At 36.3% G+C, this 18,078-nt stretch overlaps 1 protein-coding gene across 1 annotated transcript; it reads left to right on the forward strand.

The window, feature by feature from the left end:
• The first annotated feature begins 16,847 nt into the window (after positions 1-16,847).
• On the forward strand, positions 16,848-17,574 carry LOC121102527 (focal adhesion kinase 1-like). Its single transcript, XM_040629199.1, has 2 exons — positions 16,848-16,949; positions 17,002-17,574. Exons 1-2 carry the CDS (start codon positions 16,848-16,850, stop codon positions 17,527-17,529), a joined length of 630 nt encoding a protein of 209 aa, XP_040485133.1. The 3' UTR covers positions 17,530-17,574.
• Positions 17,575-18,078: the final 504 nt, after the last annotated feature.

The following is an 18,078-nucleotide window of genomic DNA, read 5'->3' on the forward strand; positions in this document are numbered from 1 at the left end:
TTTGAGGATATGAAACCTACCTCGAATCAGAATGTTTTCAAAAATATAAAAACAGAAATGTACTAAAAATAAAAGTACAGCATAGTGAATATAATCAATAATATCGTAATAACATTGTATGGTGACATATCATACCTATACTTCTTGTGTTGAGCATTGCATAATGTACAGAACTATCAAATCATTATGTTTTACACCTGAAACTAATATAACAGTGTATGTCAACTACACTTCAATAATAAAATTTGTTTTTAAAAATCTGAAGTAAAAATTTTATATTGAGCTGGAGTGTTCTTCAACTATCACAGCCTACAGAAAAACAGTTTTTCAACATACAGGAACTCAGGAAACTCTCCACCCCTCAGTCCTTCCTCAGGAATCTACTAGAGCAGGGGTCTGCAAATTGTGGCCAGATTATGCCAAATCTAGTCCACTGCTTGATTTTGAAAATAAAGTTTTATTGGAACAAAGCCAAGATCAACCATTTATGTATTATTTATGGATGTTTTTGTACTACAATGGCAAAGCTCTTATAACAGAGACACTGCAGCCCAAAGCTTAAAATATTTACCAAATATCTCTTTACAGAATGTTTGTCAAGTAATCTTCTAAAAGATGAACTGAGAATGTGAACCTACATGTGATGACAGGGAAAATGTCACCAAAATCTCTGATTTTAACATCTAATACTAAAATCAAGGTAGGGGAAAAGAGGAAAGACTAATGTACAAACGCTTCATGTTGTGAAAAGAAAAACAGAAATAATGCAACTAAAAATGAGAGTAAGGAGAAAAACAGAAGAAAATAGGGTAAACTTTTTGCCATAATGCAGTAGGTGAGTATTAAATGATATGAGTGGGGGGGACAAAGAATGGACCAGATAGTTAACTATTAAGAAAACAAATGGTTAAGGATAATTTTTTAAAAAGCATTAAACATAATGAAGAATATGTTTTGATGATAAAAGCCAAGATTCACAATAATGATATAACACTTAGGAATTTACTCACCAAGTAACACAGCAACTGCTGTTATAAAGCAAAAGGGAAAGGAGACTTAGATTTTTAAAAAACAGTAATAATAGGAGATTTAAGAAACCAGTCTCAGTACAAGACAGATCAAGTGGTATAAGAAAAGAATGAAGATGTAAAAAACATAAACATATATGTAAACAACATAATCAATAAGGCACACCATATATTTTACACACACAGAGAAAGAGAGAGAGACAGAGAACACAGAATATATTTTCTTGTCAAAATTGATAAATTTCAGAGAAACAGCATCATTAATTTCCATAAAACAGAAATATTTACAAACAGTCTAATCATGCAACAAAAGTTAAACTTACTAACAAAATGGAAAACAGAAAGGGCTTTCCACCTGCAAAAGTTTTTAAATCCTCTATTTAAAAAATGTTAAGTTAAAAAGGAGATACAAAGCTTGGTAGGAGGATGGCAGTGGAGTAGGAGGACCCTATGCCCACCTCATCCCATGAACACAACTAGATAACTATCAAATCATCCTGAATACTCCAGAAGTCGACCAGAAGATTGACAGAACAAATGCCACAACTAAAGGGAGAGAAGAGGCCACATCAAAGAAGGCAGAAAGTATGGAGATGGGGTTTAGGAGAGAAATGGATCACAGGTGCTGCAGAGTAGAGGGAGACATGGTCACAGAGAAGGGCAAAAGATAGAGGAGCACACAGGGGAAAAGAAAAGGAGAATGCTTCCCCAAAGCCATGGGCTTGAAAAATGAGAGGGTCTGAACTATGAGTTCTTGCAACCACAGGGCCTTAAAGCCTGGAGTTTTAAAGGTCAGTGGGCTTGGCTGGGATAAAGCCTGGACACTGTGCTACTCTGGAGAGAAGGCAGGCAAACCCAGGGGCAGACAGTGTAGAAATTGCACTCCGAAGAGTATCTGAGGCACACAATGGGGAGATGATTCACTCCTCTCAGAGTGCATCCCTCAGAGGCAGCATTCACAGAGACACTTCTCTGGGATAAAGGAGCTGGCCAGCACCATTTCCCTCCCCTGCAGCTCAGCATAAACATAGAGCCACCTATCAGAAGCAGTGCACTGCTGACACTATCTGCCTACCTTGCTTACACCAAGTCCCACCTCCCTGCATTCCTATGGAACTACCCATCCCAGGCATGCTTGCCTCAGTCCCACTGTGGCAGGCCCCTACCACAGAAGGCCAGCACAAACCCCTGCCCAAACCACATCTCCTAACCAGAGTGTTCTTCAGGGCCTCAAGTCTGGTGAAGGAGGTGTCCAGTCTCATTTCAAAAGCAGACCAGAGAACAGATAGTTAAAACTTGCCACATTCAGGCCAGGGACCAAACACTACCCACAGCAGGCAAGGAGAGACTCTGTAGATGACTGGCCTGAAGTATAGAGCAGCCAAAACACAACAGTAGAGCACATGCAGCACACACCAGAGACACTTCCTGAAGCAGCAGGCCCTAGGCACTACATGACTCTTCTTCATAGGTCCATTACTTTTAGGAGCAGGAGACATAACTGGCTTTTCTAACACAAAAAAGAAGGCAGAGTCTTAGACAAAATGCAAAGATGGAGGAATTCATCCCCAATGAAGAACAAGATACAGTCATGGCCAGAGATCTAAGCAAAACAGATATAAGTAACATGGTGGATGGAGAATTTAAAGCAACAATCATAAGGATACTCACTGGAATTGAGAAAAGAATGGAAAATTTTAGGGAGGTCCTTACTGCAGAGATAAAAGAGTTAAAAAACAGTCAGAAATGAAAACAAAATAACAGATTTAAAAGACACTTGATGCAATGAACAAAAGAATAGAAGAAGCAGAGGAACAAATAAGTGATATAGAAGATAAAATAATGGAAAATAATGAAGCTGAAAAAGAAAGAATTATGAAACACAAGAACAGACTTAGAGAACTCAGTAACTCAATCAAAAGTAATATTTTTTGTATAATAGGAGTCCCAGAAGAAAAAGAGAGAGAAAAGGGGGGCAGAAAATTTATTTGAGGAAATAATAACTGAAAACTTCCTTGATCTGGGGGAGGAAACAGGCATCCAGAACCAGGAGGCACAGGGAACTCCCATCAAAATCAATGAAAGCAGGCCAACACCAAGACATATTATAATTAAACATGCAAAATACAGCAAAAAAGAAAAAAAAATCTTAAAAGTAACTTGACAAAAGTCCATAACTTACAAGGGAAAATTTATAAGGCTAGCTGGAGATTTTCCAAAAGACACTTGGCAAGCCAGAAGGGAGAGGCATAATATATTCAATGTGCTGAATGGGAAAAATCTGTGGCCAAGAATACTCTACCCAGCAAGGCTATCATTCAGAATAGAAAGAGAGATAGTTTACAAGTATCTCCACAAAAATTAAAGGAGTTCATGACCACTAAACCAGCCCTGCAAGAAATATTAAAGGTGATACTTTGAGTGGAAAAGAGAGTTCAAAAGTGATAAAGACAAGAAAGGATTAGAGAAAATTTCCAGAAACAATGATAAAACAAGTAATAAAATGGCACTAAATACATATCTATCAATAACTACTTTGAATGTAAATGGAACAACCACTCCAATCAAAAGACATAGGATGTCAGAATTGATTAAAAGAAAAACAAGGTATCTATATGCTGCCTACAAGAGACTCATTTTACACCTAAAGACACCTGCAGATTGAAAGTGAGGGAATGGAGAAATATTTATCATGCAAATGGATTTTAAAAACTACAAAAATAGGAAACAACTGAGTAAACAAAAAAAAACCACAAGGGAAGAAATAATAAATATTAAAGCAGAAATGAATGAAATATAAAATTTTAAAAATCAGGGTGCCTCGGTGGCTCAGTTGGTTAAGTGTCTGCCTTTGGCTCAGGTCATGATCCCAGGGTCCTGAGATCAAGCCCCATATCAGGCTCCCTGCTCTAAGAGGAGCCTGCTTCTCCCTCTGCCACTTCCCCTGCTTGTGCTCCCTCTCTCTCTCTCTCAAATGAATAAATAAAAATCTTTTAAAAAAATTTAAAAAATCAAAATTCTGCTTTTTAAAATAGAGAAACCACTAGCTAGCTTGATAAAGGAAGAGAGGGCACAAATATACAAAATAATAAATGGCAAAGGAAAAATAACCATTGAAACAGAAAAAGAAAATACAATACATTATTTGCAAACTTCTATGCAAATAAATTTGAAATTCTACATGAAACAGATCATTTCCTAGAGAAGTACAGATGGCCAAAATTCTGACTTTAGTGTTAGAAAGGTTAAATTAGGCATTTTTCATAGAAGAGAGGGAGAAAGTTATTAAGAAATTAACCCTAGGGCGTGCCTGAATGGCTCAGTCAGTTAAGGGACAGACTGTTGATTTCTGCTCAGATCATGATCTCAAGGTCATTAGATCAAGCCCTGCTTAAGATTCTCTCTCTCCCTCTCCCTCTGTCACTCCCCCCCCCAAAAAAAACAAAACAAAAAAGAAATTACCCCTAAGAAGTACCACTCAAATGGTTTTACAGGTGAATTCTAGTAATCCATAAAAGATCAGATACTACTGATTTTCTATAAATTATTCAAGAGCACTTAAAAGGAATGAACATTCCTTAACCCCTTTTATGAAGCAAGTATGACATTGACAGTTAATACATAGATACAAAAATAATACAATGTTAGCAAACATCCAACAATACATTTAGAAACCAACAAACTGTTACCTAGTGGGATTTATTTCATTAATACGAGATTGGTTCTATATTAGGAATTTCATTTATATCATTCACCACAGTAATACAGTTAAGCACAAATACCACGTTATTATCACCATATATACTAAACAAACCTGTGGGAAAATTCAACACCCATTCATGTTTTTAAAAAGGGAAAAAAAACCTCAAGAAAATAGGAATCAGGCAATGTCTTCTTAATATGATAAAAGATCTTCAATGAATTCTTAATGCTAATATTTTATTTAACGGGGTACCACTACAGGTTTTCCATTAAGGTTAGGAACAAGGAAAGTATGCCCACAACTTCATTCCTATTCAATCTTGTACTATATATATTAGGTGACTAGAGAAATCAATTAGATGTATAAGAATGGATAACAAGGGTATTATGCTAAGTGAAATAAGTCAATCAGAGAAAGACAATTATCATATGGTTTCACTCATATGTGGAATATAAGGAATAGTGCAGAGAACAATAGGGAAAGGGAGGAAAAACTGAATGGGAAGAAATCAGAGAGGGAGACAAACCATGAGAGACTCTTGACTCCAGGGAAACAGACTGAGGGTTGTAGAAAGGGAGGTGGGGGGCGGGGGTAACTGGGGGATGGGCATTAAGGAGGGCACGTGATGTGATGAGCATTGAGTGTTATACGCAACTGATAAATCACTGAACATTAATCAAAACCTAATGATGTACTATGTGTTGGCTAATTGAATTTAAATTTAAAAAAATTAAAAAGAATGGATAACAAGAAGTAAAGCCATCCAAATATGCAGATAATATAGTACACTTATAAAAACAAAAAGTCCTAAAGAAACAATGGCAAATTAATGTAAGCAATAAAATAAATCAATAACGTAGCAGGATATAAAGTTAACATACAAAAATCAATAGTTTTTATACATACAAACATACACATGTGCACACACAATCCAGCTGGAGGTTACATTTTTAGAAAACATCTTATATGCAATAGCAACAAAAAAGATTAAATACATAGGAATAAACTTAATAGGAACATCTACATAAGGAAAATTTTAAGTGTTAATTTAAATTCCAGTTAACATACAGTGTAATATGAGTTTCAAGTGTACAATATAGTGACGCAACACTTCCATACAATACCTTGTGCTCATCACAAGTGCACTCTTTATTGCCCATTATCTACTTAACCCATCAGCCCACACACCTCTCCTATGGTAACTATCAGTTTGTTCTCTAAAGTTAAGAGTCTGTTTCTTGGTTTGTCTACCTCTTTCTCTCTCTTTTTTTTTTAAATATAAAACACTCCTGAAGGACACAGGGGAAACTTGAATAAATGAAAATATATTCACTGTCCTTGGATAGAATAACTCAACACTTTAAAAAATGTGAATTATCCCTGTTAATGTATAAATTTAATACAATCTCAAAAATATCAGCAAACACTTTTATGCAGTTAGACAAGTTGATAATAAAGTTCATTTATTTTAAAAAATGCAAGAATAACCAGGATATAAGTGAAAGAAAAAACCTATGAGAGAGAGGTAATGATACCAGACAGTAAAACATACTATAAAGCCTATGTAATGACAACATTGTGGTACTGGCACATGAATAAACAACAACCCCATAAAATACAATAGAAAACCCCCCAAAATGCCCAAGAACATGTGGAAATTTGAGTAGATGATAAAAGGGCATGTAAAATCACTGGGGCAAAGATGGACATTTAATAAATGGTGCTGAACCAACTGAGACATTTGGGAAAAAATAAAAGATTCGTATCACACATCGTACACAAAAACAAACAACAAAATCAGCCAGGATGTGGGAGGAACACTACTTCAAATACAAACAACAACAGATTAATCTAACTATATTACAAATGACTATATTAACCTCACTAAAGAGATGAGGAAGAACATAGCTAAACTAAGAAACTTGGGGAAAAAGTATTTTGATTGCATCCTCCGAGGCTAAAGACAAAAAGAAATGTTCATAAATACACATTAGCAAACCTATTTCTAACAGGTGTATTGCTTAACATTTCCCCAACTACTTTATACATACACCAGGAATGAACAAATGAGTAAATATTGTAGATAACGAGAGCTAGGTCAGAGAAAGAAGTTAAAAATAAAGCTAAAATGGATTGAAATCAGAATTATCAGTCTGAACTCTTGAACTTTAATATCTATACATATAGGTAGGTACAGAAATGAATACAGCTATATCTGTAAGTACAGGCATATACGTACCAGATATTTCCTACCTTTGTTGATGGAGAGGGCCTAGCAGCAATGAAACCCTAGTAGCAATGATCACACATTGAGGTATTGGTTTCTAAATGTCGTTCTTCAAGAAAGGAAATGGGGCTCCTTAGAGAAATAGCTTGATTCCAGGGCTGCAGTGAGGGGAAAAAAAACACAAGATGAATATGAACGTCTTATTATGCCGGTGAGGAAGGAAGTACACAAAAAAGGATAGGGTCATTTTGAAAGAACACAGAACCAACCAAAAGGAGTTCCCAGTGACCAAAGCTGGAATGATTTGAAGAGTAAAATAAATAAGCATATAATTTGATTATAACATATCAAAAACTAGTGCAACATAGTGATTCATGAGTCAATATTGATATAATTACTTGAATCAATAATTTGAAATATATTTTATAAACTAATTTTTATAAATAATTTAAAAACATATAAAATTAATAAATGGAGGAGAAAAAAATGGCTTTTCAGAAGAATTCCGATAAATAAATGTAGTAAGAATGAGGAAAATAGAAAGTCACCATTGAGTAATAACTGTTGTAGGCAAGATCCTCAGACGGATTCTAAAAGTAGTGAGTAAAAGCCTGAGAAGAAACAATATCTTTATACTCAAAGTATTTCCTACACAATATTTATTACTTATAAATGGGAAAAAGCACCATTACAATGGAACAAAATAACTGCCACCACCTTAATCAAGTGATCAAGATGAATATGACTAGTAATAGAACATATGGACATCAAGTACCCCACGACATCATGCATGGAAAGGGAACAAAATTACATGTTCAGTATAGTGTATAAAACCTAAAATTAAGTCTCAATCAAATGTATGCCTTGACATCTGGGAAAAACCCAGAGGGCCTCAAATGGCCTAAACACATGTTCCCTTCCCTATTGTGCTCCCACAAATAAGTCCCCCTTGACAAAGAACCCTTCTTGTCATGGAAACTAAGTACAGAGCCTGCTTATACCTGAGTGATGGGCTTTAGTTCCCCACCAGAATTATTCGAACAAACCAATCATAACTTTCCATGTGACCCAAGGGTCATTTCATCTTCTTGTTACTGTAATACTGCCCCCCAACAGCCCCAATTGGTCACTCTCTTCCAGAGCGTAACCTGTGAGGCTTTACCTGGCATGTGGTGTCCTCCTCCCCAAGACTATGAGTAAATGTTACTAATAACCTCCTGTGAATTCATCTGTTCAGTGTGTCCAGTGTCATGTGCTCAGCCAGTCCCATAACAACAGAGTGGAAATCCCTCTATCATCAGTGGGTGGAGTGGAAGAGAATAAAACAGGTATTCTTGCCAAAAATGTATAACTTCAATCTAATCGGAAGAAAACATCAGACAAATCCAAATTGACAGATATTCTATAAAACACTTCACCAGTATTTTCAAAACATCAGGGCTGTGAAAGACCCAGAAAGACATAAACTGTCAGCCTCAAGGAGACTAAGGAGAAATGATAGCCACATGCAATGTGGTATCCTGAATGGGATCCTGGAATAGAAAAAGGACATTAGTGGGACAACTGGTAAAATTCAAATAAAGTATGTAGATTTGTTAATAGTACTGAATCAGGCAGGGTTAATTTCATAGTTCTTATAATTTTTCTAAGGTAATATAAGACACTAATGGGAAATCTGGGTGAAAACTTTCTGTGCTGTTTTTCCAACCTTTCTGTGTCTAAAATTATTTTAAAATTAAAAAGAGATAAAAATCAAGGGTTAAAAGAAGGGTTATTCTGTAACTGACACTGTTTAACAACAATCGAACCAACCGAATATAGTTAGGAGGATAATTAGAAAGATGGACAAATGCTCATATCACATCATCCATTAAAAATGAATTCAAACTGCTTTAGAAAGTCCATTATAAGAAATGAAACTGCAGCCATCTCCAAGATGTAGATGAATATTTATATGCTCTTTAGAAGAGAAAAGCATTTTTAAGTATAAAAGAAATGAAATGCAATAGATACATTTATTTCACTATTTACAATTTAAAGGCTAGGATAACAAAACTAACTGCAAGCAAAACTAAGATGTAAAAGAGAATTATAACTTTTTTGAAGAAGAGAAGGGGATTTCAAAGAGAGAACATGAAATGATTAGCCACACAACTGACTTGAATCATACGTTAGGATGGGGGATGCACAACAGGGTGGAGAGGAAAGTAGACCACTGAGCAATCCAACTGGATTGCCTTTTTTAAAAAATTAATCCCTAAACCTTGACCCTGGGTAACTTAGGCCAATATAGGTGTAATTTATAGAAAGGATACTGCTGTAATTTACCTAATTGGACGAAGACTTGGAAAAAACTTGGGTGCAATCCAAGACCTCAGCAACTGGAGCCCTTTACCTTCTCCCAGTAACTTGCTAAAAACAGGAGGCAGGTTTGGTAACGCTCGGCGTCTTAATGGTTCCTTTCCAAAGTTAAACTAGCTGGGAGAGAACTTCAATTGGCAGAACTTAGGTCACGTGACCCCATGTGGCTCAATCAATTCTGTACTGGAAGGCGGAACCAGACTTCAGACCCGCCCTGAGAAATGGAGCTCAGTTCAGCTCCACCAAAGTGAAAGGGTTATGATTTTGCGCTCGCTCCACCTGTTTAAATCTTCTTGGGTGGAAAGCAAGGCACAATGTGTCTGCCCCTGGTCAGAGTTTCTACCAGGCCGGGTCTCAACCCCAGAGAACTAATGTCCAAATTTATTGGCTATAGAGTGGGGGGTGTTAACTTTAAACAACTCTTGGCTATACAGCAGGGGGTGTTACTTTAAACTCTTGCCTCTACAGCAGGGGGTGTTAACTTTAAACTCGCCAGTTGATGACAAAAAAACCGTCAGATATTAGTGTATCAGGTGTTCTGATACAATGAACAACAAGTTGAGTTCCCACCAAAGATAGGGAAAGTGTGTTCTGACCTCTGTGCAGTGAAACCAGCATAGCATTTACATTGACACCTGACAAAAGCAACACAAAAGAGAAAACTTCCACCCAATAAAAGTCCTATCAATTACAAGAATAGCTAATACTTTTTAAGTTTCCCTCACCTCACACTCCTAACTCCACTTCTTCCTTATTTGTTTCTTTTTCTTTTCCACATTATTTACTACCTTTTGGAATACAATATATTTTATTCATATGATGGTTTTTGTTTTTCGTTTTTTTGTTTTTTTGGTTTTTTGGTTTTTTAACCATGCATCCTCTGTGGTGGAACAATATAAATTCCAGGAGAGCATAAATCTGTGTTTACTGTTCATTAATGTATCCTAAGTGCCTATAGTAGCTCCTAGATCAATGTATACTTGAATATTTGTTGGATGAATAAGTAAGATTTTCTCCAACTACACTAGCCTCTTTTTCGTTCCTCTAACACTAATTCACTCGGCATGCTTCCATGCCTTTCTCTGTGCTTTCCTGTAACAGCCCGCCTTCAGATATCCCTATAACCACCTCCTTACTTAATTCATATTTCAGGTCACCTTATCAGACAAGTCTTACTCTTCCTCATGACACTTAGCCTGTGATCATAGTTTCATTTTTGCCTGTTTTTGCTTTGCTTTAGTTTTTTGCTTTGTTTTTCTGTGTTTTTTTTTCCTTTAACAATTCTTTCTTTAACCCTAATTGTAGATAAAGCAGTAGATGGGCCATGATTGTTTTACTTTTTGCAGTACAATGTCATCGTTTGGTATATGGGACAATGGTATCAGATATCTTAAGATTGAATCCCTGGCCTTATGGCTTTAGCACCTAGTAGCTTCATGACCTTGGACAGATATTAACTCTCCCAAGATTTTATTATCCATCCTTAAAATGAGAATAGCAACTGATGTGACCTTCCTCAGGCTGTTGGTGGGTGTTGGTGTTCATTCAGATAGCACATAATAATTACCATTGACTGTAAGTTATAGACTTGAGGGTCAGGAGATCTGGGGCTCTTCCCAGTCTCTTTCTTAAAGCTATTTTGTGATTTCCAAGAAGTCATCTTAAGCCACACTGTGCTTTAGATTGTACTTCTGTCAAAAGGAATAAGCCCTGTCAATACTATTTACCATAAGTTGTTTAAGATATAAATCTTTAATTCATCATGAACTCAGTATCACTTTTTTAATGGGTGATGGACAGTTGAAGTGCTTAGGGTATCCAGAAAAAAAAATGCTAAAAAAACCCAGACAGGGATAATGAGAAAGCCTGTTATTCCTCCCTTAAAGGACAGGACATTTTCCCAGCCTAATGTCAAATACTGCACAGAGAATCCTGAACAGAAAACAACTGAGAAGTCAGACTGGAGTTCCACTTGTACTGAGGGGAAGCCACCACGGTCTTGGTGCAGATCAGAACAGCAGAAACTTTTCAAAAGCAGAATTTTAAGGTAATTTTTTTTCTTTTTCTCTCATATTCCTTAAACGAATCTTGAAAACAGTCCTCTCATATTTTTAATTTGCAAAGGATATAATTTCTGGTATATTGTATATTTTATATGTGCTTTAAAAATCCTTTTTCTAAATCTTGGTGCCACAAACATAGTTCAGTCAATTTATGGAAAATGTTCAGTATATTACTCAATTGGAAAATTAGTCTGATCAAGATTACTTTTTATAAGAAAAAGTATGATTTAATTTTTCATTTTCAGTAAGTGTATAAATGACTCTCTATGGTATCTTCCTTCTGAATCCTAAATCTAATACTGATAGGTATATAGTAAGATAGCCAAACACAGGAAACCCACTTTGCTGCCTCAAAACTATGTTTCAGGATGTATGCAATTTCAATAAGCAATGCACTAGATATTTCTTCCCCTGGATAAGTGCAGCATAGATTCAGGATGAATTAGATAAATGTCTTTCTTTTGTAAAAAAAAAATTTAAGATATTTTTAACATTTTATTTTGAGATGATTGTAGATTCACATGCAGTTGTAAGAAATAACGCTTAGAAATCCAATGTACACTTAATCCAATTTTCCCCAGTGGGAATATATTACAAAATTATAGTATATTACCAGAACCAGGATACTGACATTGATAATATCCATTGATCTTATTTAGGTTGTTCCAGTTTTACTTCCCTGTGTGTGTGTGAGTGTGAATGTGTGTGTGTGCTTACTTCTGTGCAGTTTTATCACATGTGTATCCACCACAATAGACAAGATTCTAAACAAGTCCAACACCACAATGATCTCCCTAGTGTTATCATTTTACAATTACACCTATCTTCCTTCTAGAATGATTCCCCATACCTAACCACTGGAAACTACTAAACTGTCATCATTTCTAAATTTTTGTCATTTCAAAAATCTTATATAAATGGAATCATAAAATATGTAAGTTTTAGGATTGACTTTTGTTTCACTCACCATAATTCCCTGGAGATCCATCAAAGTTTTTGCATTTGTCAAGAGTTTATTACTTTTTAATTTTGAGTAGTATTCCATGATATGGATATACCACAGTTTGTTTCACTCATTGAAGGACATTTGGGTTTTTCCAGTCATTGACTTACAGATAAAGTTGCTGTGAACAATTGTGTAGACGTTTCTGTGTGAAATTAAGCTTTTAATTCTCTGGTCTAAATGCCCACAAGCGAGATTTCTGGCTTGTATGTTAAGTTCATGTTTAATTTTAAAGAAATTGCCATCCTGTTTTACAAAGTGACTAAACCTATTTTACATTCCCACCAGAAATGTATAAGCAATCCATCTTCCCTCCACACCCTTGCCAGCATTTGGTGTTATCATTTTTTAAATTTTAGTTATTCTAATATGTGTGTAGTGATATTCTCACTGGAGTCTTAATTTACATTTTTCTAATGACTAATGATGACTACTGATGTTGAAAAAATTTTACTGTGCTATTTGCCATCTGTATATCCCCTTTGGTGACATTTTTGCTGTCTTTTGCCCATTTTCTACTTGGATTCTTTGGTTGTTGATTGTTGAGTTTTATGAGTTATTTTTATTTTCTAGTTAGTAGTCTTTTGTTGGATACATGGCTTTCAAATTTTTCTCCTATCTGTAGCTTGTATTTTCATTCCTTCATAGAATCTCTCACAAAGAAAAGTTTTCAATTTAGATGAGATCTAATTTATTGATTTTTAAAAATAGATTGTGCTTTTGATGTCAAATCAAAGAAATTTGCCTATGTCTAGATCCTGATTTTCTCTTGTGACATTTTCTGAAATTATTATAATTTTACATTTTACATTTAAGTCTGTGACATATTAAGTTAGTTTTTAGTTCTATATTCTGTTCTACTGATATATGTGTCTATACCTCTGCTAATGCCACCTTGATTGCTGTAGCTGTACAGTAAGATTAACATCACATGAAGTGATTCTTTTTACTTTATTATTCCTTATCGATTATGTTTTAGCTATTCTAGTGTTTTGTCTTTCCATATAAATTTTAGAATAAGGTTGTCTACATCTGTATTGTATAGATGGAGGTTTCTGTGGTTTGTCCTGCATTACCCACCACCCCAACCTGCACATACACAGGCAAGCTAAAGAATGTTGTTTGTGAGATTTGTGCTGCGTAAGTGACTTCAGGAGCCTGGCTAGTTGACATCAGCTGGCCTCCGGGTCAGAATTGGCCCTTCTGGTCTGGAAGCCAAGAGCTGTAAATCTTGCCTTACATCCCCTCCTGTTCCAGGCTGGGCTGCCCGCCCCCCCCCATGGTCATTTAGAAGTCTCACCTGAGGGGAGGACGCTCTGCCCAGGCCTCTCAATCAGGACTCCAGCCTGGCTGTCTCCACTGGTCTTCCCCAGCTAGCGAGGTTGGATGTTGTAAGTACCCGCTCCAGAGGAGAGACTGGTAAACTTTTCCTCCAGTTTAGAGACTGGGGCCCTGGCTTTGATAACAAGGTTCAAGACTGAAAGCCTGTGAAACCTTCAAAATGTAAAAGGAGCATTGCGTTTCTTTTGTTCAATGAATGGATTGAGGGAGTCATTCCTGAGTGAATGGGAGAGAATGAAAACTATTTGAATATTGCAGAAACCTCCTATGCTAATTATTAAAGCTACCAAGTATCTATTCTCAATCACCTTTTTGCAATAATATTTTTTTTCCTGCAAAAGTTTGTTGGAATATGTCATTGTATCTGAATTTGCATTTGACCCTAGGTCAGGTTGTGGAGCTGAAGCTGCAAACTCTCTGTGTATCTGTAAATAGAGTCTTTCCTCCTAAGTCTGTGAGGGCATAATATTTTTCTATGCCTGGAAGAGTTTAATAAATTTGATTGTTTTCTTAAAATTAGTTCAAACCCCAGTCTTCTTGGATTATTGCATCTGAAAAATGCTTAAATACAGTAATTCCCAGAGGAAAAAAACTGATTACCTGCTGCTTTAAAATGTGCTGGCCTTTCAGGAAGACAGACAAAAAGAAAAAAACCTTTCTCAAAGAAACCTTATCTTGGAATCATTTTTAATAATAATCCATATTTATGTGAATCCTTAAGCAAACTAGTTTGATAATTTTAGTTTACACACAGATACATTTCTTCACTCTGATTATAATATGGAATTTAATAAAAATAAATATTTTGTTTTCTGGAAGAGTTGGTTTTGTTTTCTCATGCAGAATTTAGTTTATCTAAACTTCCTAAATACCTATACTGGTTTTACTAATTGTACAAGTTAATATCACAACCACACAATCCTATATGGAGTACAGCTATCTCTCAAAAATGAAGGCAATGGGGGCACCTGGGTGGCGCAGTTGTTAGGCGGCTGCCTTCGGCTCAGGGCGTGATCCTGGTGTTCCGGGATCGAGTCCCACATTGGGCTCCTCCACTAAGAGCCTGCTTCTTCCTCTCCCACTCCCCCTGCTGTGTTCCTCTCTCGCTGGCTGTCTCTCTGTCACATAAATAAATAAAATCTTTAAAAAAAAAATGAAGGCAATGTAAAAGCATTTCCAGATAAACAAAACTGAGAAAATTTATTTTTAGCAGACCATTCTTACAAGAAATACTGGAAGAAGTTCTTCAGGCTCACACCAAGTGACACCAAGTGGTAATTCAAATGCAAACAAAAAATAGAGACTATTATGCTAAGGGAAATAAGCCAGAAAAAGACAAATACCATATGATTTTACTCATATGCGGAATTTTAAGAAACAAAACAAATGAGCATAGGGAAAAAAATAAGAGACAGAGGCAAACCAAGAAACAGACTCTTAACTATAGAAAACAAACTGATAGTTACCATAGGGAAGGTGTGTGGGGGGATGGGTTAAATAGGTGATGGGCAATAAGGAGTGCGTTTGTTATAAGCATAAGGTGTTGTACGGAACTGTTGAATCACTATATTGTACACCTGAAACTAATATTACACTGTATATTAACTAACTGAAATTTAAGTGAAAACTTAAAGAAAATAAAGAGCAATGGTAAAGATAATTATGTAACTATAAAAGACAATATAAATGCATATTTTTCTCCTTTCTCTTTTAACTGACTGAAAAGCAATTGTATTAAATAATATGTATATATGATTGGACCTATAACATATAAAAATGTAATATACTTGTAATGTGTTTACCAATAATAGTACAAAAGAGTTGGGTGGAACCAAAGCTGTGTTGGGCTAAAGAAATGACTACAAATGGTGAAGTATTAATTGTAAAAAATAATAATGATAATAATTAATATTATGTAATATTAATAGATGTAATATGTACAATAATAATATGACAAAAAACGTAGGAGAAAGGGAATAGAGCTATGTAGGAGTAATGTTTCCATATATCATTGGAATTAAGCTAATACAAATATGCATCTGATAAGATACAATGATATATAGAGAGTAAAAAATCAGAGAAATGTTAATGCTTCATTAGAAAATACTCAATCTAAAAGAAAGCATTAACGAATGGAGTGCCTGGGTGGCTCAGTCATTAAGTGTCTGCCTTTGGCTCAGGTCATGATCCCAGGGTCCTGGGATAGAACCCTGCATCGGGATCCCTGCTCAGCGGGAAGCCTGCTTCTCCCTCTCCCACTCCCCCTGCTTGTGTTCCCTCTCTCGCTGGCTGTCTCTCTCTCTGTTAAATAAATAAATAAAATCTTTTTTTAAAAAAAGGAAAGAAAGCAGTAACGAAGGAATACAAGAACAAAAAAAAACATGAGACATAGAAAATAAAATAGAAGTAATTTAGTTTTTTTTAAGATTTTTTAGTATTTATTTGACAGAGAGAGAGATAGAGCACAAGCAGGGGCTGTGGCAGGCAGAAGGGCAGAGGGAGAAGCAGACTCCCTGCTGAACAGGGAGCCAGACGCGGGGCTCCATGCCAGGATCCTGGGATCATGACCTGAGCTGAAGGCCGCCGCTTAACCGACTGCGCCACCCAGGCGCCCCAGTAATTTAGTTTTTATAATTAATTACATGCAATATAAGCGCATTAAACCCACCAATTAAGAGACAGACATTGACAGAATGGATAATTAATTATGATCCAACTAGATGCTGTATACAACAAGCTCACTTTAGATTCAAAGACATAACTAGGATGAAAATAAAAGGATAGAAAATGTATTACATGCGAACAGTAACTGAAAGAGAGCTGAATTGGCTATATTAACATAAAGGCACATTCCACATAAACAGAAAAACTACTCAAGATAAAAAAAGGACATTATGTATGTACAAAACATATATGTACAAAGCAGTCAATTCATTTAGAAGATATAACAGTTATAAACATATGCAATTAAATTCCAGAGTATAAAGATATATGAAGTGAACACTGACAGAACTGAAGGGAGAAATAAGTATACAATAGTATTGGAGACTTTAATATACCGCTTTCAATAATAAAACCACCAGGCAGTGGTGGGGTCGTGCGCCTGAGCCAGTCGCCAGGCATGCAGGGCCCGTGCCAACAGTATCGCGCGGCAGGGTGCAAGCCGGCTGCTGCCGCCCTTGCCACCGCCCTCGCAGGGGCTGGACGCCTGTGCGCCTGTGGTGTGAGGCTTGGGAAGGAGCACGGAGACAGTTTGTGGTGCCACCTCGCAGTAGTCTGCCTTCGCTTCCCAGCGCCCAGCAACGTTCGAGTTCTCTGACTACTATGGAAAGAGAAAAGAGACACCAGGAGCATTTTCTTTAAATCGTTGTTTGACTTCACAGAGTTACTGTGGCCTTTGGAACTGGTATGACAGATACAGAGCATCTCGCAAAATAACTGCAACTGCTTACCTTGACCCGAACTTGAATCACACACTGAATTCGAGTACCAACACTCACGGGGGTATTGGAGTGGAACGTTCTCTTGGGGCAATGGAGCAACTGTTGAAGGTCTTTTATTATTTTGCAAACAGCAGTGAGTCAGCCACTTGGGCCAGTATTATCAGGCATGGAGATGCTAATGACATCAGGGGCATTATTCAGAAGACAGTGGACAGTCAGAAACTAAAGCACATGGCCTGCCATGGATTTCACCTCAGTCACCTGTGGTCAGAGGAGGTTCACTTGCTCCACTTGGATATGGTTGTCTCCAGTGTTAGGGAGAAGTATGAACCTGCACATCCACCAGAGGAGTGGAAATAAGATTACGTACCTACTTTGGTGTAACTCACACTTGTTTTGCATATTAAATCACACACAAGAGGATAAATGTCTTTGCTTAATTTTCATACTGATTATAATTATGACTCCTGTATAAATAAAATTGCCTGGTAATGATTAACCAGTGAGCTCTTCTAAATAAATAAATAAAAACAACTAGGCAGGAATCAACATAGAAAAAAAAGACTTGAACAATACTAATTAATGTTGAGCCAATTAGCCCTAATAGACATCTACAGAACACACCACTCAACAGCAACAGAATGTACATTCTCCTCAAGTGAACATGGAACATTCTCCAGGACAGACCTTATGTTAGACCATGAAACAAACCTCAAAAAATTCCAAAGTATAGAAACAATTCAATGCAGTTCTTTGGTCACCAAAGGATGACATTAGAAATCAATAACAGAAAAATAAATTTGGAAAGCTCATAAATATGTGGAAATCAAACACACTTGAATACCCAATGACTCAAAGAAAAAATAAAAAGAAATAAGAAAATATTTTGAGATAAATGAAAATGAAGAC

This window comes from Ursus maritimus, assembly GCF_017311325.1.
Source record: "Ursus maritimus isolate PB19 chromosome X unlocalized genomic scaffold, ASM1731132v1 scaffold_X1, whole genome shotgun sequence".
NCBI classification, from domain to species: domain Eukaryota; kingdom Metazoa; phylum Chordata; class Mammalia; order Carnivora; family Ursidae; genus Ursus; species Ursus maritimus.